Source organism: Agelaius phoeniceus, chromosome 3 (genome assembly GCF_051311805.1).
Source record: "Agelaius phoeniceus isolate bAgePho1 chromosome 3, bAgePho1.hap1, whole genome shotgun sequence".
In the NCBI taxonomy this organism is placed as follows: Eukaryota; Metazoa; Chordata; class Aves; order Passeriformes; family Icteridae; genus Agelaius; species Agelaius phoeniceus.
Genome location: NC_135267.1, coordinates 116,337,101 through 116,359,351, shown reverse-complemented (window position 1 = coordinate 116,359,351; position 22,251 = coordinate 116,337,101). Strand labels below are relative to the sequence as shown.

General features: G+C 44.6%; 1 protein-coding gene across 1 annotated transcript in view; it reads left to right on the top strand.

The window, feature by feature from the left end:
• The window catches only part of JAG1 (jagged canonical Notch ligand 1), a 35,363-nt gene extending 13,357 nt beyond the window's left edge, over positions 1–22,006 (top strand). The window contains exons 4-26 of the mRNA XM_054628917.2: positions 4,473–4,727; positions 5,736–5,796; positions 9,566–9,696; positions 9,969–10,088; positions 10,469–10,582; positions 11,133–11,246; positions 12,006–12,119; positions 12,517–12,563; positions 13,061–13,234; positions 13,726–13,876; positions 14,394–14,558; positions 15,064–15,177; positions 15,797–15,910; positions 16,016–16,129; positions 16,254–16,370; positions 16,892–16,919; positions 17,020–17,105; positions 17,910–18,023; positions 18,248–18,357; positions 18,437–18,673; positions 19,010–19,141; positions 19,590–19,740; positions 20,053–22,006. Coding sequence (XP_054484892.2) covers positions 4,473–4,727; positions 5,736–5,796; positions 9,566–9,696; positions 9,969–10,088; positions 10,469–10,582; positions 11,133–11,246; positions 12,006–12,119; positions 12,517–12,563; positions 13,061–13,234; positions 13,726–13,876; positions 14,394–14,558; positions 15,064–15,177; positions 15,797–15,910; positions 16,016–16,129; positions 16,254–16,370; positions 16,892–16,919; positions 17,020–17,105; positions 17,910–18,023; positions 18,248–18,357; positions 18,437–18,673; positions 19,010–19,141; positions 19,590–19,740; positions 20,053–20,510 — 3,221 coding nt within the window. The 3' untranslated portion in view covers positions 20,511–22,006. The remainder of the gene's footprint in view (positions 1–4,472; positions 4,728–5,735; positions 5,797–9,565; positions 9,697–9,968; positions 10,089–10,468; positions 10,583–11,132; positions 11,247–12,005; positions 12,120–12,516; positions 12,564–13,060; positions 13,235–13,725; positions 13,877–14,393; positions 14,559–15,063; positions 15,178–15,796; positions 15,911–16,015; positions 16,130–16,253; positions 16,371–16,891; positions 16,920–17,019; positions 17,106–17,909; positions 18,024–18,247; positions 18,358–18,436; positions 18,674–19,009; positions 19,142–19,589; positions 19,741–20,052) is intronic.
• The last annotated feature ends 245 nt before the right edge of the window (positions 22,007–22,251 follow it).

Here is a 22,251-nt window from a genome sequence, read left to right as displayed (position 1 = left end):
CATGCAGGAATGAAATGGGCTTCATGCCTTGTGAGAGGCAGGCCTTGGAGAAGTGTGCACAGTGCTGTGCTTTTATGTTTTAATTGGTGAGGAGAGCATAGCTTGGAAATTACTCTGTGCAGATCTGCTCCTTATATTTTTTTAAATGTACATGGGGTGTCCTGTTAATTCTTCATTCCAGAAAAGCAGTTGCTGCTTGAGACAAATCTTGTGGCCTGTCAGGGGTAGCCACAACCAGCTTCATTCAGCCCTGCTAGAGTACCTGTGATTTCAGACTCTACCCCAGCACAGCCATGGAGCAGTGGCTGGGGGATTTCTTGGATATAGAGTGTTATATGGAGAAGAAAGTAGATGATGCAGCAGCAGTGAAATATTAAAAATGGAAGATGCCTGAATTCAAAATGAAAGTCTTGTTTATAGTAGGATCTGGGAGTTGTTTCAGACTGGGTCTCTGCCACTTTTACTATTATTAGAGCTCATCTTTTTTCATGAAACAACTGCATTTCCAAAGCTACACAATGAACCCTTTCTTTGCTTTCATGTTCTGGAAGTACAATTGTCTTCAGACAAAATTGCCTCATTTCTCAGCAGTGCATTTGACCAAGTGCAGACATGCTCTTGCATACGTTCCTGATCTGCATTCCTGCTCCAGCTTTGCTGTCACTTACCCATCTGTAGGTCACTCCAGTCACTGCACTGCACAAATCTTCTCCTTTGTGCTGCACGGCTTGACTTAGTCAGCTTTCCCAGAGCTGCCGAGTAAGGCTTGTTGGACTAGTGAAGAAAACGATTAGAACAAAACAATTGTCATCATATAATGAGAAGAGTGGGGTTTTTTGATGTCTAGGGTTTTCTTTTGCCCTAATTGCCACTGAATCGTAAAGACCCCGTGAGAGCTCTCAGCAATGAAAGTGGGTTTAGTAGGCCTTGTGTGACTTTTCGATAGCGCTGAAACATCCTCTGATCAATGCGGTTGTTAGAAGATCCTCGAGTGGATGCTTCCTTCCCCCCTTACATTCCACTCCTCCTACGTTCCTTTACCACATACTCTCTCTTGTCTCACTTCCAAGAGTGGCTTGCAGTTAAATTCTGGCCCTGTTGAAGTTGATGAGAATCGTGCTTTGTTGGAGCCAAGATTCAACTCAAATGGTTTTCTTACTCTGGTTCTTGTCTGGTTGCCATCTTGCTACTGTTGCTTCATACATAAAGCTAATGGGCTGACATTGCATCTCAAACTATGTCAAAGAGCTATTGTAAATTACTGGTATCAGTTGCATGTGAATTCCAGGCGGGCATAAGAGACTTCACAATGTAAACCAAGCCGTGGCTGGAAGTTGTCTGAAACAAAGACTTTCAAAAATAACTGTGCTGTCCTTGGCCACCCAAACTGCTCAGAGAAGTCTGGGCTCTTTCTGTTGTTTTTGCTTCCTGATGCTGCATAGTTATAATTTCCAGACATTGGAGCACTGAAAGGCAAAGGTGGGCAGTCAAAATAGGTCATTTCCTTGTGTCTAAAACCTTTGATACAGTTGCCCACTGAATAAAAAGAGGGATTTATAGCTTTGAAGTGTAGCCACAAGAAGTGAATAAAACCAACAGAGTCTCTGACAGTGAAGTGTGGAGCGGAAGCCTGAGATGTACAGAAAGCCTCTCTCTTCCACTTCATCAATTTCTAATGGGTTAATGCTTCCTCTAACCTTTCTATCAAAGCATGGGGTTCTGAGTCAGATGAAGGCAGTGGAGTTCAGAAGATCCCTTTGTCTCAAGCCTGGCTGACTGCTGCTTTTTATTTACTTAACCATTCTGCAGTGTTGGGATCGCTTCCTATAAAACTGAAAGGGTGGCTGGTGCGGGCTAAGAATGGCAGGGTTGTTGCAATGCCTCCCCTGGAGTCTGGGTCAGCACCCTTGTGTAAGTGCACTCTGACAGGTGGGAATAGGCAAGGGTGGAGGAGCTCTTGTACAAGAAGGAACATGCAGCGCTTCATTGTGAAAACTGTGGGTGATGGCTAATGGAAAGGGAGCTTAAACCTGCGAGGCTGTGTTTGAATTCAGCTGGATGGGGGGAGCTTTAAAATGTGTATCCAATGGGAGACATTTTATCCCTGATCCAGAGGGAACCTGCAGCTGGGTTTCATCTGAGCACCTGCAGAAGAAAATGAAGTCCCGTGGGCTTAAAAGGGTGTTTCCATTTGAGTTCAGGCTGTGGTTAGGGTCTCCAAAGAGCTGATGGCTGGAGTGAGAGGTCATAGATGTACAGCAAGGACGAGCTTCCTGATGAGCTGGCAGATAGGAGAAGAATGGAAGAGCAGAGGCAGAAGGAAAGATCACTTTTTCAAGGCAACTAACTCCCTTTCTGGTGCCAAGGACTGAAATAGTTGTCAGTGGTATGTTCCCAAGGGGGAACAGGAAAAGACTGGAAAAGCAAGAATGAGTGTGGGGGTGGAGGTGGGGGGGCTGGTTTGCAAAACTAAATTGAGTGTCGTTCTCCTTTTCTTCTGCCACTTACAGGAGAGGATAAAGTTGTTCTACTCACAAGGAGCAGGATGTCTTTATGCACACTCGGTGTTTGGGGAAGTGCCTTTGCTTTCCAGCTGTGCTGTGGATGGAGTGTAATCTTGGCAAGTGCAGCAGAGCCATCTCCAGCACGCATGAGTGGAACTGTAATTGCCAGACTAGCCCCATTCAAGACGAGCAGATATGCATCTGCTTAAGTACCTCTTAGAATTAGTCAATAATCTCGCTGATGAGATCTAAGAGCCTTACACCTGCACGGCACAGAGCATGATGTTGCTCTGGATGTACCAGTATGGAAAGGTCCTTAGGCATCCACATTACCTGTGAATAGGATTTAAATTAATAAAGGCCTGCCTGCATTTGAAAGTCTGACACATAGTTGTGGAGTTGGGGGCTTAGTGCCAATGAATAATAAAAACTGATTTAAATGGCAAAATATTATAGAACCAGAAATACCAGAAGGTGAACAAGAAGTTGTTGCCCTTAATTTCACACTGTAAACACATAAGGAATGCTGTAGTCTCAAGTCACAAATACCCCCAAAAATGGGCAGATGCTCACAACATCTGAGTCTTGACACTCTTTTTAGCTGTGCAGCGAGAGCTTTGACTTCATTCCCAACTGCAGACAAGCAGGCAGGACCTAGTGGTGGATCCATAATGGTATCTGAGGCTTGAGAAGCCTGTCAGGAAGTTCTTTTTTTTTGAAAGCTGCAAATCAAAGGTCCTTAGCAAGACATTTAAAAGTATCTTGGATTAAAAACTGCCCATGTGTCATCTTATGGCTTTAGTAGAGACTTCATTAGTCTTCAGCTCTGCCTTATGTAAAATCCCAGAAGGATCTTTTGTAGTTGTTGGAACAACAAGCAGCACATCAGTACATTTGAATTCTTAACACTCAGAGGTGCCAGTACTTCACACGCTGCTAACACATCACTGGCAAACTGCCTTCCTACCTCAAATTCTCCTGTCACTGGATTATGCTCCCATGTACTCACTGTTGGTTTTGAGCTCAGTCTGTGAGGATATTTTGGCTGTTTTACGATAAACTTTCACTCAGCAGTCAAGTGCTGGGTAGCAGCAGGTCGTAAGGCAGTGTCAGATCGTTTGAGTCACAAGACCTGGACTACAAAGTGAAATACCACAGATATATACAATGTTCCAAGCAAATGTGAAATATTGTTATTTCAAGCCATAATTCAGACAGTTGTATGGCTCTGAAAGCCAGAAGACTTTTGCCAGAACTAAATGTCAAGTGCAAATCTAAACTTTAAAATGCTCTGTAGAGAGGAAGGGGATCCATAGCACATATATGCAGTAGTTTGAGTCTTCTGCTTTGAGCTCTGGTCATCTTGACTTTGTACTCTCAGGTGCTGTCTGAAGACAGGACTTTCATGGTATTTCTCAGCCAAAATCTGGTGAGATTGCCCATGTCATCTGAATGCTGAAATTGGTAGTTTTCAATTTAGTGTTTGCACATAAGGAAAAGGCTGCAAACCTTTTGCAGTGCCTGTGTTCAGCCTGTAGACATGGCTTTATTAGGCTATTGTAGTATGTTGTTTTTGTAAATGCTCCAGTTGAAAACAAAACTAGTGCCATTAATGGAGGAGCAGGGGAAAACACATTTTGTACCAGTCTGTTGGAGCTGAATTTTCTTTAGTCATGAACTGCATGAATTCTTAGTGGATGCCCTTACGCTGCAGAAGGGGTAAGCGATTGGCAGTAACTGAACAGTGCCTTTTGATTTGGAGCTTGGTTCAGTTTGATAATGCTGCATGGGTGTTTCAGTTAATGGCTTGTAGCTCCAGGGCAGCCTTATCTGACTGTCTGAAACAGAGTTAATAAAACCAACTGGCTGCCTCGGAGCGTGTCGCCTGCGAAGCTGGAGAGCTGTGATGTGGGGGTCAATGGGGACAGCTGCAGGGAGGTCTAACCCTGCCATCTCCTGTGCCTGCAGACCCCGACCGCATCATTGAGAAGGCGTCGCACTCGGGCATGATCAACCCCAGCCGGCAGTGGCAGACGCTCAAGCACAACGCGGGCGCCGCGCACTTCGAGTACCAGATCCGCGTCACCTGCGCCGAGCACTACTACGGCTTCGGCTGCAACAAGTTCTGCCGGCCCAGGGACGACTTCTTCACCCACCACACCTGCGACCAGAACGGCAACAAGACCTGCCTGGAAGGCTGGATGGGACCAGAGTGCAACAAAGGTTTGTGACAAATGCTCGTCCTGCAGACCAGGGGCACTGGGAGGGATTTGAGGGTGGCCTGTCCAGGTTGCATTCGGTGGTCAGATGTGCGGATAGGGGGCTATGGACTGATGGGACAGTGACCAGCTCTTTACAGGGAGAGCTGGGGGCAGGAGAAGAGTGGTTTCTGCCTTGCCTTGAAGTCTCAGAGAAGTCTTGGAGACAGAACTGGGCACTTAGCTGAAGTGTTCTTTCTCTGATTATCCGCATCTTTGCCCTTGGGAAGAAAACCCAGCCCACTGACTTCAATGGGAGTTCTGCTGCTGACTTCAAAAAGGATTTCCCCTTTGGTGCAGAACTTCAAGACAAGCAGGAAGGAGAGACTTGTTTTAGAGCTGACCTGGCAAGTGTAAAGCTTTGGTGTTTGAAAAGTCCCAGGCTTGTTTGTTCCACCTGAGATCATGTTCAACATGTTTACTAGGGAATGGCTGCTACCTAGGTAATTGGGGAAGGAGAAAGCAGGAACAGACTATCAGCTTCTCTTAATGACTGAGTTTACCTGCAATTTGAATTGCTGCTCATCTTGCTATCCCATCTGTTCAGAGATACAGCCAGAACTAAATCCAGAGTAGTTAAAAGCTCCTTTGAATTAGGTGTAAAGCCAGGGAGAGTGGTCCAGATCACCTGCAAAAGAGAGAGAAGAAAAACCTGTAGACTCCAAGTGACCTGAGCTCTGCAAGGCACGATGGTTTCTCCCACATGCAAACAGCTCTTTGAACAGTACTAGGAGTGATCCCTCTGCAGAGTCAGAGTAACAGATTTCCTATAGAAAGGAAAAGCTGATAGATTTCCTATCCCAGGGAGACACCTACCTTGGTTTTCCTTCCGGTAGACTTGATTGGAGATACTGGTTAAAAGCTTGGATTCAGCAGGATTACAGTGCTGTTAGAGATTAAAATGTTCCCACGAGTGTGGAGGTGCCGGAAGCGGGCAGTGTGCTGATACTCTTCTTTTTTGTTGTTTTAACAGCTATTTGTCGTCAGGGATGTAGCCCCAAGCATGGTTCTTGCACAATTCCAGGAGAGTGCAGGTAAATGCTTCCTATCCCTCCTTGCTTTCCCCCCACCCCTCCCCAACTAATTAAACAAGTGATGCTAAACACAATAGGACTGGGGAGGGAGGGCGTTTTGGAAGTTGTGGTTTTGAGCAAGACACATTATTCATGCTGACTTGCCCAGAATAAGCGGGGGGAGCAGGCTTTTAATGCACTGATAATTTTAAGAAGCTTTTGGTTTGTGAAGTGGTGGCACTGAGGGAGAGGGGGCTATGGGATAAATCGTGTGAATGTGCCTAATGAGCACTAACTAATTGTTTCTGCATAAATAGTGCAAATGTTTGGTGGCTATGTTTTTTCCAACAGCCTGATTAGTAGGTTTTTTTCAATTCCAAGCTTGAAGTACAGTGTGGCTTTTCTCTCTTCATCTCCCTTTCAGTGTTTCCCCCTCCTTCCCTCCCACCCCCTGGTTTCTTCCATCAGTAGGCAAAAGTCAAGCATTCTTTAGAATGGGATTAGTTAAATCTCTGGGTTCCTTTCCCATTGTGAGCCTGGCTCCGAGTGCTGAGAGGTTAATGGCTGGGATGAAATCTTGTCAGTGGGCTCTGATGAATGCCGAATTTTGTTGCCGTGCTTTGAAGTCCCTTCTGTCCTGGCAAGGAGACAATGGAAAGCAGATTTTATCCATAACCCAACAATTAAATATCTGGAATGCCTTAAAATATGCAGCACATATTTACAGCACAGGAAAGTCTTGTCCCTTACCCTTAGAGGGGTAGTGGATATTAAATGTGGGTATTCTTTATCAACAGGCATGTTCCAAGTTGCTGCATGTTACCCTTTATCATTTCTGTTTACAACTGAGAGCTTCTGAGGTTACAAAAATACTCATATTGATCCTGTGTAGGAAGAGTTAAAAGTGAAGTTTGGGTATTCCTGAATAAGATTCAGAAGTTTGAAGGAATAGAAAGTAATTTTTCTGCCTAACAAGCATATTGGTGGATCCTGTGTTGCTGGGAACCTTTGCATGAAGTGGACTAGAGTTCCTACAGGAACTGGATCTGGAGTGTCTGACAGATTATTCTATAAGAATTCAGCCTAAACAGCTGTAGTGGCTCATTCATTTTATCTGCTTCTGTAATTCATGCTTCAAAACCAAAACAAAACAAAAAAATTACCAAGGAACCATCTGAAAGTGAGGTGGGAAGTAACCTCTCATCCTCACAGAGCTGTGGCAAAGTGAAAGTCCAGCCAGGGAACGAACTGTTGTCACTTGTCCTGTGATTTTAATGTTCAGCAGTACTGATATAAGCTGGTTAACCCCCAGAGCACCAAATCTAAATCTTTTTTTAATTAAAAAAAAGTCTAACAAGTAGTAGGAAGTGTGGGGGGACCAGATGGTGAGAGGAGCATATCAGTCAGGGCTACCAGTGATTTGTGCTGCTGTCATCAGAATAAACATGCCTTGTAGGGGTTGCTGTCTCCTAGTCAGAACAACAGGCTTTGTTTCCAGATTTTTTTTCTTCCCTTTCTCTTTCTAAGTCTGTTGCCTCCCACTCACTGCCCAGACATGCACTAGTGCTCTTATTTACTTAAGGTGCAACTTTCCCACACTTGATTTGCATAGTCTTGAAACAATGCTGTCCTTCTGGTGCTTTCAGATAACTTCTGCTTGCCAAGTTAGACCACTATCTTTAAAGTGAACACAGAAACAAGATTTTATTTTCTTTTAAGTTTTGATGAGTCATATAGCCTGTATGCTACAAATGCAACAGGGTTTAAAAATAACATCCGAGCAGAAACTGCTCTGTGTTCTGGTACAACAGACAACTTGCAAACGTTCTTAAAATATCCTTTTCCCTTTTGCTGCCAGTCACTTTCTTCAATGCAGGCCGGCCAACTAAACCATTTTTTACTCATGAATCACTATACAAGGAAAGTTAGCTTTAAATTTCTCATGAGAAACTGCTGCATCCATATTATTAAACATGAGTTAGTACTGTGAATCTTTCTCTGGAATTGATATGCCGCTTTTTTGTTTCCCCTAAATGCCCATAGCCTTATCCAATTTTGTTTGTTATGTTTTGAAGCTGATGTTTGAAGTAGTAACTTTGGCTCTAAAGCTCGTGATTTTTTTTTCCTGTGTGGTGTGGGGTTTTTAAATTATTTTGCTTTCTTCACACTTGTTCTAAAGAAAACAAAACCCACCACCACTTTGATTTGATGGGAGTAAAATCAAGCCTCAATTTGGACACTTGCTTTTGCAGGTGAGGTCCCTCAGTTTGGCTTGTGTGCAAGCTCTCAGGCAAGTTGCTTTGTATGCAACACAAATTAAAAAGGTCTGGTCCTAAATTTTGATCTTTGTGCATTCTCGGTATATGCCCTGTACAGAAGGGTTTTCCAAGAGGTACTTGACGGAGGTTGTTTTGCCTTATCTGGGTTTTTTTCATGTTCTTTGCACTGACTGGCTTTTTTTAACACACACACACTAATAAGAATTTCCCATTGACTTTGAAAAGGCTGCTATTGTGATAGCTATTAAAGAAGAAAAGTTAATTAGGATGCAGTTTGTCACCTGAGATTTTTAGAAGGGAAGTTGGACTTACCACTGGCTGTGTGTGATTATCCATTGGATAGATCCTTCTGGCTTTTTCCCATGAGAAGAAATTGCCAGGAGAAGAATGGTGGGGGGTTTTACAAATAGAAAGCTTAGCTGACTTCTGTAGGGCTGAGGTTTGTTTTCATAATTTAGTGACAGCTTAGTGCATAATTGCTGCTGATCAATTACTCTCAGGACCTGTTAATGAAATACAGTACCTCAAAAAGCCCTTGCTTTTCATTTTCAACTTGTTTTGCTTGTTCCTATCTATAGATTCACTTTAATCTGAAGGATCCTTGGTATGTCTTGCTAGCGAGAACTAAATGAAATCCAAAATAAGCTTTCCCTTAAGGGGGCTTTACTTTAAAAGAACGTCTTCCTTTTAAGTAGAGAATTCAGGTAGCTCATCGATGGCGACAGTAAAGAATTCAAATAGTAGTAAATTCTCCAGACATCAGTGTTTCTCAGAACTGGACATGATTTAGTTGTTCCCTGCAAAGAGGTTATTAGCACAAACCAAACTCAGAAGCACACTGACAGCTGATCTCTGAGCACGTGTTTTCCCTGCCGTGCTGTCTTCATGCCTGACTGTGGCCCAGTCCACATACTGGCCCTGTGTGTGTCTCTCCATTCAGAATAAGGGTGCCTTCTGGTAGAGCAGGGAACTCCTCGTGTTTTGCTACTGCCTTGCCAAGGGCTCAGATTGCTGGTTATGGTTTTGTTTGTCTTCCTGCAAACCCAGCGTGGCTGAAACGCCTGGAACCTTGTATTCATGAGGATCTCTGGATTACTATTGTTTCCACTGACTTTTTCTTCCCCCCTCAATTTATAAAGCACCCTGTCAAAATCCAGAGATTGATTTGTAGTGCACACCCACCCTCTCTGCCACATCTATATGAGGCTCCAAAAGAGTGTTATTGTGCTGAATGGCCTCATGCTGGTTTTCTCAGAACAGTTATTCTTTTGTCAGGAGGCCGGCTACAGAGACCTTGGCAAAACTACCAAAATGTTTGTTTACAAGAAACCATCAAACAATCCTTGAATAGCTTCTCCCCTCCCCTCATCCTGCCCTTCTCCCCCACTTCCCAGCCTTTCTTCAAGCTTTGGAGTTGCACACTCGTATCTACATACAGCAGTTATGATGGGTTTGGGTTTGTTTCCCTGTTCTGATTTTTTTCCCTTTTTTTTTTTGCTCTTTTACTGAAGGTGTCAGTATGGATGGCAAGGCCAGTACTGTGATAAGTGCATTCCACACCCGGGATGTGTCCATGGCACTTGCATTGAACCATGGCAGTGCCTCTGTGAAACCAACTGGGGTGGTCAGCTCTGTGACAAAGGTATGCTAATGCCAGAGGGCCGTGTCACACTGGGATGTCAGCGCTGGCAGACTGTGCACACGGGGCTCAGTGAGCTGCTGAAACGTGCTGGCAGCGTGCTGGCCCTCAGCTCCTGCCCTTGTCCCACTGCTGTTCAGGTGTGCATCTGTCCTTAGCCTGTCCCGCTCCTCTGTGGGCATGCGTTCTGTAAAGGCTCTGGGAGAGCAGAACAAAGCACGTGGGGATGTTCCTGTAGCCTTCCAGCCTGGCTTTAACATCCTCCCCTCCTGCAGATCTGAACTACTGTGGAACCCACCCGCCCTGCCTGAATGGTGGTACCTGCAGCAACACCGGCCCTGACAAATACCAATGTTCCTGCCCTGAGGGCTACTCAGGACAGAACTGTGAAATTGGTAAGTGTTGGATGGAGCTGCTGAGATTAAGTGCCACCTCACAGTTAATTCTTGCCAGCTTTTGGTGCCTGGTTTTGGATGCACTGTATGAGATGGAGGAAAACTCAATTTGTAGCGTACCCAGCCAGGGCTGGGTACAAAGATGCAGCCTTTCCTGTTGCTTTGTCATGACTGTGTGGTGCCTCTGGACATCAGCCTTCTGCTCACTGGGGAGGTCACTGTGTGGCCGTGGCCCCAGCAGGTGCCAGTCAGTGTGCTGGTGAGCTTAGCTGGAGCGAGACTTTCTGCCAGCCAGGAAATTCCTGGCTCTTGCAGGAGCAGGGCTGGCTTGTGGTGGCATTGCTGTAGCCTCTGCCTGATGTCCTTCTGTCCCTGTGCAGCGGAGCACGCCTGCCTCTCTGACCCTTGTCACAACGGGGGAAGCTGCCTCGAGACATCCACGGGATTTGAATGTGTGTGTGCTCCTGGCTGGGCTGGACCAACCTGCACTGACAGTGAGTCCTTTTCAGTGTTCATTCCAAATGTGCCAGTTTGCTGGTTTTGATCAGTCTTTCTAATCCCTCATAACCTTACCAGGCAGACTACTTAACCTTTCCCAGCCTGAGCATTGCTTCCAGCAACCATTTACACCCCTGTGCACTCTCTTCCCCTTTGCTTGTACCAGGGGTTTTGTCAAGTACAGGGGAAGGAATAGCCCAAAGCCTCCTGAAAGAAGTGGAATGCTGAATTCTTGTAGCATTCTGGCAGGCTGTTAAAAATGCTGCTCTGAGGGTCTTGCTGGATTCAAATAGGACTTCCATTTGCAAAAGGCCACAGGGGTAAACTTTTCCCCCAGTGCTTTGAACCCCCTTTTCACATTACTCCTCTCTTTAAGTGAGGCTTTTGCTGAAATCAAAGATAACCTGTAAATTCCAAGTAGAAGTCATGTTGTTCTTCTGTTCCTCAGGGAAAACCTGAGTAGCAGCAACCATTTGTCAGACTTGTCAGTTATTGCCATTGCCACTCTGGCAGTGGAGCTAAGCCTCTCCTTATTCTGCATTACAGATATTGATGATTGTTCTCCAAATCCCTGTGGTCATGGAGGAACTTGCCAAGATCTAGTTGATGGATTTAAGTGTATCTGCCCACCTCAGTGGACTGGCAAAACGTGCCAGCTAGGTAAGAACTGCTTTCTCTTCATCCAGTGTTATTCCAGAGCTGGAAAAGATAAATACAAAAGGGATCATAGTCCTGCATTACTCATGGTCATGTTTCTGAAGCCTGTGGAAGTATTTTGGCACATTGAAGACATTCAGTGTCTGTTTGCAGGACTGAGGTCTAGGTCAGTGTCCAAGAGCAGTGTGGCTTCTATCACCTTACTTCTGCATACTGGCACTTGAAGGAAATAGTTAACAGAGACATCCTTCAAACCAGAACTGCCCTGAAGTGGGGAGGCTGCATGTTGTGCCTCCCGGTCCCGCCCCCACATGTGCTTCTCCCCCTTAGCCCTGTGAGAAAGTTGCTGTATCTCCTCAACCATATCAACTCCTCCAGACCCAGGAGCTCCCAGCTGGGTTCCAAAATGGGGATGATCTCACGGAGAGTGAGCTGGCTGCATTCTTTACACAACACACTCATCCCAGTGACCAGGCTGCAGCATTCCTCCTTCAGAATGCTCGGCTGAGATGCGTGTGTGGGGGCAAGTTGCTCTTAATGAGTGGCTGGGTAATTGTGAAATAATTAGCGTAGCCTGTATGTTCTAATTGCAGAGAAACTGAAAGAGCCTTCAGAGGCTGATGATGATTGACTTTTGTTCCTTCAAGTCACGCTAATCCCGGCTGTATGCTGCAAGTTCCTCTTAGCTCCGGAGGAACTGCTGGTTATTGCTGGGGTGTGGGCTTCTCCCTTCCCCCCTGAATGTTCCCCTTGGTTTTCCAGATGCCAATGAATGTGAGGGCAAGCCCTGTGTTAATGCCAACTCCTGCAGGAACCTGATTGGCAGCTACTACTGTGACTGCATTACTGGCTGGTCTGGCCACAACTGTGATATAAGTAAGTGTCCATACCCTTGGGTTTATTAACAGACAGCTCTTTGGGCATATGTGCCCCTGAGTTCTGAGCTCAATTTAAACACTGGGCAGAGCCCCAGCAGTTGATGTTTTTAGAAAGGGAGTAGTTGGTGCCGAATGAAAATACACAATTTTATCAAAGTCATTAGCCTGTACCATAGCTATATTCTGATAAAGGGACTAAAACAATGATGTGAAGTTTTACTGCCTCTCCTAGAAGAATCGCGAAAGGTTTCCCACCCATTATAATAACCTTATCTCAAGGAAGGCATGCAGGAAACTTGACAAAAAGTTTATCTAGCTGCAGTTTTAGGGAGACCTGAACTCTCTATCTAGTGTAAATATATTTTTGCCTTCTAACCGTGCTAATTTTATTGCAGATATTAACGACTGTCGTGGACAATGTCAGAATGGAGGATCCTGTCGGGTAAGCTGTTCTTGTTTTACCTTGGTTTCCCCAAGGTTTGCAACGGTATCTAAAACATTTGAGCCTAAGCACAAAAAGTTTGGAAAATAGCAAATAGCTGGTACAAATGGTCATGTCCCCTTGGGGGAGGGCCTATGTCATGCTATAACATGTTGAGATATGTCTGTAGAACAGTAAGGGAAAAAAACTTCATAACTTCAGTAAATGACTCATTTTCACTGCCAGTGTCACCAGTGAATGAGCTGGTGGTTGTGCAAACTACCTACTGGAAATATAGGAACTTCCCTTCAACCTGTGGATTAATGTATCCTGCCTGGAAATTCAGAATGTAAACTGGGACTGGGTGGTCTGTGTGTGTGTGTTTGTTTTTTTCCCCTCTAAATATTTTGGACATTGAGATGATTTTTTTTTAACTTTTAAAAAATTATTTTTCTTAATAAGAATATATCAAGGGAGGAACAACATTAACTCTGAAACTTTTTTTTGTTCTTTCCCAGGACTTGGTTAATGGTTATCGGTGTATCTGTTCACCTGGCTATGCAGGAGATCACTGTGAGAAAGACATCAATGAATGTGCAAGTAACCCTTGCATGAATGGGGGTCACTGCCAGGATGAAATCAATGGATTCCAATGTCTGTGTCCCGCTGGTTTCTCAGGAAACCTCTGTCAGGTAAGAAGGCCGGGTGAAAGGCAGGCCCTCAGCCAGTGCCGTTTGTTCCAACGCTCCGGATCTGAGCATGGAATGCCTCGCATCCAGTGAAGCATAGTATAAAGTTGTACTTGATATCGCTGTCAGTCTGCCAAGAAACTGCTTGATTAATATATATTGGGGTGGGGGAAGAAACCAACAAACCCCTGACAGGCTGTGGAGGATTCTCTTTGTTAAGCAGACTGCAGCGTTTGCATGTCAGGCTTTGTGGAGCTCTCACTATTAACTTTGGCAGTTTAATATCGAGAGTTGTCTGCCGGAATAGTGGCGAGCGGGACTGAACTCTGTGTGCTATGAATGATTCTTTGAGGCAGCAGATAAAAAGGTCAGATTCCACAATGTCAGCCTGTCGTGGTGAGGGAAAGCCATGATAAACCTCTTTCACTCAGCTTTCCCTCACTCCCTTTCCCCCCCTTTCCCATTTCCCTTCCCTCTCTGTGCACTACTTACAGCTGGACATAGATTATTGCGAGCCAAATCCGTGCCAGAACGGCGCCCAGTGCTTCAATCTTGCCATGGACTATTTCTGTAACTGCCCTGAGGATTACGAAGGGAAGAACTGCTCCCACCTGAAGGATCACTGCCGCACCACTCCGTGTGAAGGTTCGTGTTGCTTTGGGGGTGAAGGGCCATGGCTGCCAATGGTTCCTGCCCTGCCCTTGCTGGGGCCCTAACACAGCTCCAGCAGGGGAGTCCCTGGAGTAGCTCTGCTATAGAGAGGCTGAATTTTGCCCTCTGCCTTAGGCCTCTCTCTGTGTGAAAAGATGAGTGATATTTCTAAGTATCAGCTATTAAAGACAGCATTATGTCCATGTGGACAGAAAGCACAGGTAGCAAATAGCCTGATGCATTTATTCCAGGCTGTGGATGAGTTCCAGCAATCATCAGATAAGATGCTGTGATTATTTTATGCACAGTTGGCAGATGTTATTTTAAAGCAGCAAACATATTTGTAGTCATATGTTTATGGTTTCACTCAATGATCTTAAAGGTCTTTTCCAACCTAAATGACTCAATGGCACAAGTGTCTTCTTAACATCCGTGGCTGGAAGTGAAAATGTTGCTCTTGAGGAATCGGGTTGCATGGGTAATTCTCATGCTGGTCTCTGCTTTCCTGCAGTAATTGACAGCTGCACTGTGGCAGTGGCTTCCAACAGCACACCCGAAGGGGTTCGCTACATCTCTTCCAACGTTTGTGGTCCTCACGGGAAGTGCAAGAGCCAGGCAGGTGGAAAATTCACCTGTGAATGCAACAAAGGATTCACCGGCACCTACTGTCATGAGAGTAAGAACAAAAAAGAGAATCTGTTTTACTGTCCCCCACTCTTACTGGGAAAAGATTCCATCCTTCCCTCCCAGACCCCTTTTCTTCGTTGTAACTCAGTGAACCTTGGAACTGCTGTAAGTTTTCATGTCCCTCTTGGGCGAGGCAGAGTGGAATTTGCTAGGCCTTGGGGAAGGTTCACAGCCATGACCCCTCTGGCCTTGAATTGTATGTTGTTGAAAACCTTATGTATACAAGGTCTGAGGGAGTTAGTAGTGGGGTTTAACATAGATCTTAAGGACTCCTGAATTTTTTGTTTTTAATAGTGACAGGTTCATCACCTTGTGCAGTTTTTTACTCATTTGTCATCTTGCTTATTACCCTTCCTTTCCAAAGGGTATTATTAGAAATGGAAGTAGTACCAAACAGTCTGCAGTAAGATAATGACTCCTAGTAACTGTACTTCTAGTTTGACCTTTTTTTCCCCTCTTTTTTTAATCCTCTTCTTTCTTCCCAATTGTTGCAGATATCAATGACTGTGAAAGCAACCCCTGTAAAAATGGTGGCACTTGCATTGATGGCATCAACTCCTACAAATGCATTTGTAGCGATGGATGGGAAGGAACATATTGTGAAACAAGTAAGTTATCTATGCTTCAGCACACAGCAGGATCTCTTGGGAAAACATTGGGAAGGAATGGCTGGTACTGTCAAGATGACAGTGACCTATGTCAATAAACTCTGCTTCAAAGGCCACAGAGGACTAGGTCCTCCCACCAAGTCCCAGTCTTTTGTATTGGAACTAAGCCCAAGTTACAAAGCTGGACTGGGATTAGGGCCTGGCTCTCTCACTGTTGAGTTTCCTGTTCTATCCTTTGGATAACTTCCAGGAAGAAACCCTTGGCATTAGTAGATGCCACTTTTGGCCTGTCTGTGTATCATACTTGCATTTTGTCAATCTCAGGAACAGGAGAGGAGTTGAGTGCTCTGCTCCTTTCCCCTGACTAACAGGGTAGTTTATGTAATAGGCTTTTTCACTGAAACAAGATTACAAACAAAATGAAAACAAACTGGAGGACTGGGGTGAAACACTCTTCATCTATGTGACAGTGCTTAAAACTTTAAAATACTGACTTAGGCATTTAATCCACAATTGAAACACAGGCCAAAATTAGGGGTAGGTTATGCTCCTTTCAAGCATTGTGTTTGTCAGTTCTGTAAACACTACTGAGCCTGTTTTCTCTCCTTAACATATCCAGATATTAATGACTGCAGTAAAAACCCTTGCCACAATGGAGGAACTTGCCGAGACTTGGTCAACGACTTCTTCTGTGAATGTAAAAATGGGTGGAAAGGAAAAACTTGCCACTCCCGTAAGTTCAGCATTTCCAAAACATACCAGACGTGTTCTGATAGGCTGCTTGAACTCATTGCCCTGAGGGAGCACCAGCATTAAGGACAGTTTGGGTTTTCCACAGGTGACAGCCAGTGCGATGAGGCGACGTGCAACAACGGGGGGACGTGCTACGACGAGGGGGACACTTTCAAGTGCATGTGTCCTGCAGGATGGGAAGGAGCCACTTGTAACATAGGTAAATAGCCTGCACAATCGCCAGGAAGCAGATGCAGCGCTGCAGCTCTGACCTCAGCTGTTCCTCTTGGCTCAGGCTTGAGGGCTTTCTAACAACTGAGCGGCAAATGTTGTTTGTGTTACAGCGAGGAACAGCAGCTGCCTGCCAAACCCCTGTCACAACGGTGGTACCTGTGTGGTCAGCGGGGACTCCTTCACTTGTGTCTGCAAGGAGGGCTGGGAAGGACCCACGTGCACCCAGAGTAAGTCAGCTCTGCTTGAACTCTTCCAGAGTGTTGCATGATGAGAACATGAGCTCATCCTGTCGCCCTTGGAGTCAAGATTGAATCCAGAAGGGAAAGCTTGTTTGATGTAGGCTTTAGCATCACCTGAATCTTTGTTTTTAATGACTTTATGTGATACAGCCTTGACCTGGGCATGAGAAAGTTGCAAATGAGCTAAGTGGAGACAGATGTTGTCTTGTTTTCTCCTGCATTCTTTTTCTACGAGCAGCTCTGTCTGCTTTGTCTGCTTCCACTTTTTTTCCTCCCCTGTTAGATTCTTTACAAGGATCTCTTCCTGCATACATGTGTTCCACAATGTAGTTAACAAATTTTGTGCTACAAGCCTGGAATCAATTTAGTAGAGAATTTCAGCATGTTTTTGTAAAAGTTGAGCTAAGTATAACTTGGGCATTAGGGGAAGTTTGATCATTCTTTACTGCCAGTAGAGCCATATTAGCCAAAGCCTACAATGTTTAATGCTGTCTGTCTTTGCTTTGCAGACACAAATGACTGCAGTCCCCATCCTTGGTAAGTTTGTTATGTTTATCCTTTGCTCTTTTTGTTGCTTTAGAATTCTGGGTTCCTTTTATCTGTGGCAGTTTTTAATGTCTGTGCTAATTGTCCACAGTTACAACAGTGGCACTTGTGTGGATGGAGAGAACTGGTACCGCTGTGAGTGTGCTCCAGGCTTCGCCGGGCCCGACTGCAGGATCAGTGAGTGTTCCCATGGCTCTCTGCCTCACTTCTTGTCTCTCTTGAATCTTGTTGCAAGACAATCATCTTAATTGAGTTAAGTAGTAGATCACATGAGTGATAGGTGTCTTGTGTCATCTCTATCCATACCTGGAGCTGTAGCAGATTTGGAGAAGGCAGGAATGACACTGAAAATGAAAGAAATTTAATGTCTTTCAGCTGGAGCTGAAACCTCTTGGTTCAGCCGAGTGGGCAAAATGCCCTTTGGGACAGCCTTCCCTTGTGTTTGTGTGGCCCAGACTTCTGCTTGAGATGAAAGTGTGCCAGCCAAAAACCTTGTCAATTAATAATCCACCTCCAAGCCCTGAGGTGATGTATGCGCTTCCCTGTAATTTAATAATAATTACAGGTAGGAGGACACTTTTTTTAATAACAGCCATGGAATAGAAGTCTCACAGCAGCAATAGAGCCAGGAAGGGTTTAACATTGCCATCAGTTGAAGAATCTAGTGGGGGACAAAACTGGAGCACATCAGAGGAGAGGAGAGGAAGTGTGTCTTTGTAGGAAGGAATGTGTCCTTGCCCTGGAAAGCTCGAGTAGCCACAGGGGTCAGGTTTTGATCTTTGTTAGTGCCACACAGCAGAAACGTCAAAGGACTTTTCTGAGGTTATATTGGTGCTGCAAGCAGGAATCCATGTCCCAGTAGACACTAGAAAATGAACATAAAGCTCCAGTAGGCGATTCTATCCCATGTTTGCTTTTTTCCTGACAAAACAAAAGCATACTATGGAGTTACTGTTCTGTTTCCTCTCCTTCTCATCACAGACATCAACGAATGCCAGTCCTCGCCCTGTGCCTTTGGAGCCACGTGTGTGGATGAAATTAACGGGTACCGTTGCATTTGCCCCCCGGGTCGCAGTGGTCCAGCATGCCAAGAAGGTATTCCAGATGCCAGAGCTGAGCCTAGCACTTGTAGCAAGAACTGTGTAATTGCACATTGGTGGGTTTGTGGTTGTATGGGGTTGGTTTTGGGGCACACTATCTGTTGTTTTTTAAAGCAAGTATCCTTATTGAAGAAGCAACTGAGTGGCAAGTTGAGATAAACTTTGAAAAGGCATTTGTTTCCTATTTTTAGCTTATAATTCTGTTCAATCTCTCCTCAGTTACAGGAAGGCCTTGCATTACCAGTGCTCGAGTCATTCCAGATGGGACTAAGTGGGATGACGACTGCAATACCTGTCAGTGTCTGAATGGAAAAGTCACCTGTTCTAAGGTACAGCTGTGCTGTGGTTTGGCTTACAGCAGCCTCTGTGCCCTGGCCAGTGGATTCTCACAGTATGCATCCTCCCTAGGTTTGGTGTGGCCCTCGGCCCTGTGTGCTGCACGGCAAGGGCCCTGGCGAGTGCCCTGCTGGCCATGCCTGTGTCCCTGTGCGGGATGATCACTGCTTCACCCGCCCGTGTGCCGCCATGGGGGAGTGCTGGCCCTCCAACCAGCAGCCTGTGAGGACCAAGTGCAACTCAGACTCCTACTACCAGGACAACTGTGCCAACATCACCTTCACCTTTAACAAAGAAATGATGGCCCCGGTGAGTAACAGCAGCTCGCTGGGCTGTGGCACACACAGACCCATTTCCAGAGCATGGAGTGATGTTTTCCATAGGGAAAACTGCAGCAAAAGCTGACTCTGCCTCATTAGCAAAGAAAACAAAAAGCAGAGAAGGATTAAAATATAGCCTTGCAGCCTAAATGCTTTTGTGACTAGAGAAGAAAAAAAAGCTAGGTTGGAGGGAATTCCACCTCCTTTTCCCCTGAGAACTCTTACTTGAGGGCAAAAAAAACCCAAAACCCAAACAAATCTTGTATCTGTGTGCTCGTGTGCATATGTATTTAGAAAAAGCCAACATCCTTTTTGTATCCTCCAGGGCCTTACCACAGAGCATGTTTGCAGTGAATTGAGGAATCTGAATATTCTGAAGAATGTTTCTGTTGAATATTCCATCTATATTACCTGTGAGCCTTCCCACTTGGCAAATAATGAAATCCATGTTGCTATTGTAAGTATTCCTGGAATATTTTAAAATGTCTTAGTAGTTAATTGCTTGGATATGTGTGTAACACGTGGATTTCATAAAAATATTAATTCCTGGCTTTGTCAGCACTTCTTGTGGTTTAGTTTCCGTCCTGATACCCTTTAAGAACAGGAAAGGAATTCTGGTTACATGTGTGTACCTGAAAGCTGCCATCTGCAGGCACTTGTTATAGGAGGAGTAAAACATTTCTCTGTCACACTCTTGATTTAGGGGGGTTTTTGGTATTTTTAAGGATGAGGAGAAGTATTCAGAGTCGTTAGTTTCTGCCCACAGCAGGCCATTTTGCTTTGATTCTGTTTGTTATAGATGAACAGGAGCAAGAGCCTTCACTGCCTGTGAAGGTTTATAAATAGCAGGTTCCCCCGTGCATCTGATGTGTTGCTTGGTGTTAACTGTGTGCCTCCTCCTGCAGTCTGCAGAGGACATTGGGGAGGATGAAAACCCCATCAAAGACATCACAGATAAGATCATCGACCTCGTCAGTAAGCGCGACGGGAACAACACGCTGATCGCGGCTGTCGCCGAGGTCAGGGTGCAGCGGCGGCCGGCCAAGAGCAAAACAGGTGAGCTGCTCCTTGGCCCCAGCTCCTGCAGGGCCCCTGCCAAGGGCAGAGCCTGTGCTCCCTTCGGACACTCCCAGAACCTCCCTGTTCATCAGGAACAACGGGGAGGCTTTGCACACAAGGTCTTTTCATTGCTAAAAACCCTAAAAAACTTGCCAGAAGTTTGCTAAGCCTGGAAAAAGGGCTTCCATGCTCCTCACGGAGAAATGCGGGAAGTAACAAGGCGTAAGAACTGAGATTTGTTTTCTGTGAGACATCCCAAAGTGTCCCCCATGGTCTGCAGCAGGACTAACTGTCTCCTGTCTCTTGCAGATTTCCTGGTGCCCTTGCTGAGCTCGGTGCTGACAGTAGCCTGGATCTGTTGCCTGGTCACCGTGTTTTACTGGTGCATCCGAAAGCGCCGGAAGCAGAGCAGCCACACCCACACGGCCTCTGACGACAACACCACCAACAACGTCAGGGAGCAGCTGAACCAGATCAAAAATCCCATTGAGAAACACGGAACAAATACTGTCCCCATTAAAGACTACGAAAACAAAAACTCTAAAATCGCCAAAATAAGGACACACAACTCCGAGGTGGAGGAGGATGACATGGACAAGCACCAGCAGAAGGCCCGATTTGCCAAGCAGCCAGCCTACACTTTGGTAGACAGAGATGAAAAGCCCCCCAACAGCACCCCTACAAAACACCCAAACTGGACAAATAAACAGGACAACAGAGACTTGGAAAGTGCACAAAGCCTAAATCGGATGGAGTACATCGTATAGCAGACGGTGGGGTGCTGCCATGCAGGGCCTTTGAGTATCAATATAAAGGCACTCAAGAGCTTGTAGTTCTTAAACTGTTGTGTAATATTTGAGTCTAAGGCTATTATTTACTTAGAATCCCTGTGTTAATTTAAGTTTGGACAAGCTGGCTTACACTGGCAATGATAGTTGCTGTGGTTGGCTGGAATACCAAGTGCTGCATTTCACATCTATGCAAAACTAGTCAAAAGTGCCCTCCTGTAAATTCAGCTGCAGCTGATCCATCACAGAAACGTTCCATAAGGTATTACATAGCCTTATTACTCTTCCTTAGTGTTCTTTTTTTTTTCTGCCAGAAGTTCCGATTTATACAGTTTCTTTAGAATAATACATTTTATTTATATTTATTGAATTTGAGTTTTTTGTATATTGGTTTTATGGTGACGTACAACTAGTTCTGTATTTGAAAGTGCCTTTGCAGCTCGGAACCACAGCAACTATCAAAAATAAGTTTATTATTTATTTTTTTATTGTATTTTTGTTGGGGGCGGGTGGGGGGAACTTGTCAGCAGTTGCTGGTAAATGAAGAATTTAAAGAGGAAAATGTGTCAAAAATAGAAGTTTGTATAGATATGTAAATAATTCTTTTTTTATTAATCACTGTGTATATTTGATTTATTAACTTAATAATCAAGAGCCTTAAAATATCATTCCTTTTTATTTATATGTATGTGTTTAGAGTTGAAGGTTTTTGATAGCATTGTAAGCTCGTGGCTTCTCTATTTTGAATTTATTTTCTTGTTACATGTTGCCTATATGCCAAAACTAAGGTGTTCTAAAATAGTTTATTTTTAATAGGATGGGCTTTCATGCCTTGATGCTGGTTTTTGTACAATGTCAAACGTTTGAAACACCTTCCATAGTATCACTTTAAGACTATTTGTAAGTACTGACTGAGGCAGTTTAGAGAGAATTAGACTAGAAATTTTTTTTTGCTGCTTTAGACTTGAAAACCGAGTGACAGGCAGATAAATCTGCTAAGAAGCAGTTTAAGGGAACAAAACTGAGCTATTACTTTATGTAGATGAAATGTGAGTGGTTGCATGTAATTAAAAATATCAAATTAGCGTGTGAAGTTGGAAACACAGCAATCTTATTTTGTAAATTCTAATTATTTTTTTCTCACCATGAATATGTAATACTGAACCACTTGTAGATTTGACTTTTTTTGTAATCTACTGCATTTAGGGAGTATTCTAATAAGCTAGTTGTTGAATACTTGAACAGTAGAATGTCCAGTAAGATCACTGTGTAGGTTTGCCATAGATTACACTGCCCGCCTTAACAAGTGAGGAAATCAAAGTGCTATTACGATGTTTAAGATCAAAAGGCATATAAACATAGTCATCTCAGTGGTTAACCATTGAGATCATGAAGATACCTTGTATTGTGATATTAGTGTTATATGAAAATGCATCTTTGATGTGTTGTTCCTGGCAATAAATCTTGAAAAGTAATATTTATTAAATTTTTTGTATGAAAACATAAAAGAGCGTGGAGATTATTGAGCTTGGAGGCGCTCCCGGCCAGTCAGTTGTGCAAAAGCAGGGGCAGGTGCTGCTGGAGGTTTCCAGGCCCTGCCCCTGCCTTTGGTGGAGTCAGTTTTTGTTAGATGATGACACGTTCCCCTCTGGCTCCCTCCCGGTGGCACCGAGGAGGTCTGAAAGCAGCATGTCCCTTGTTCTCACTGCCTCTTGGCCAA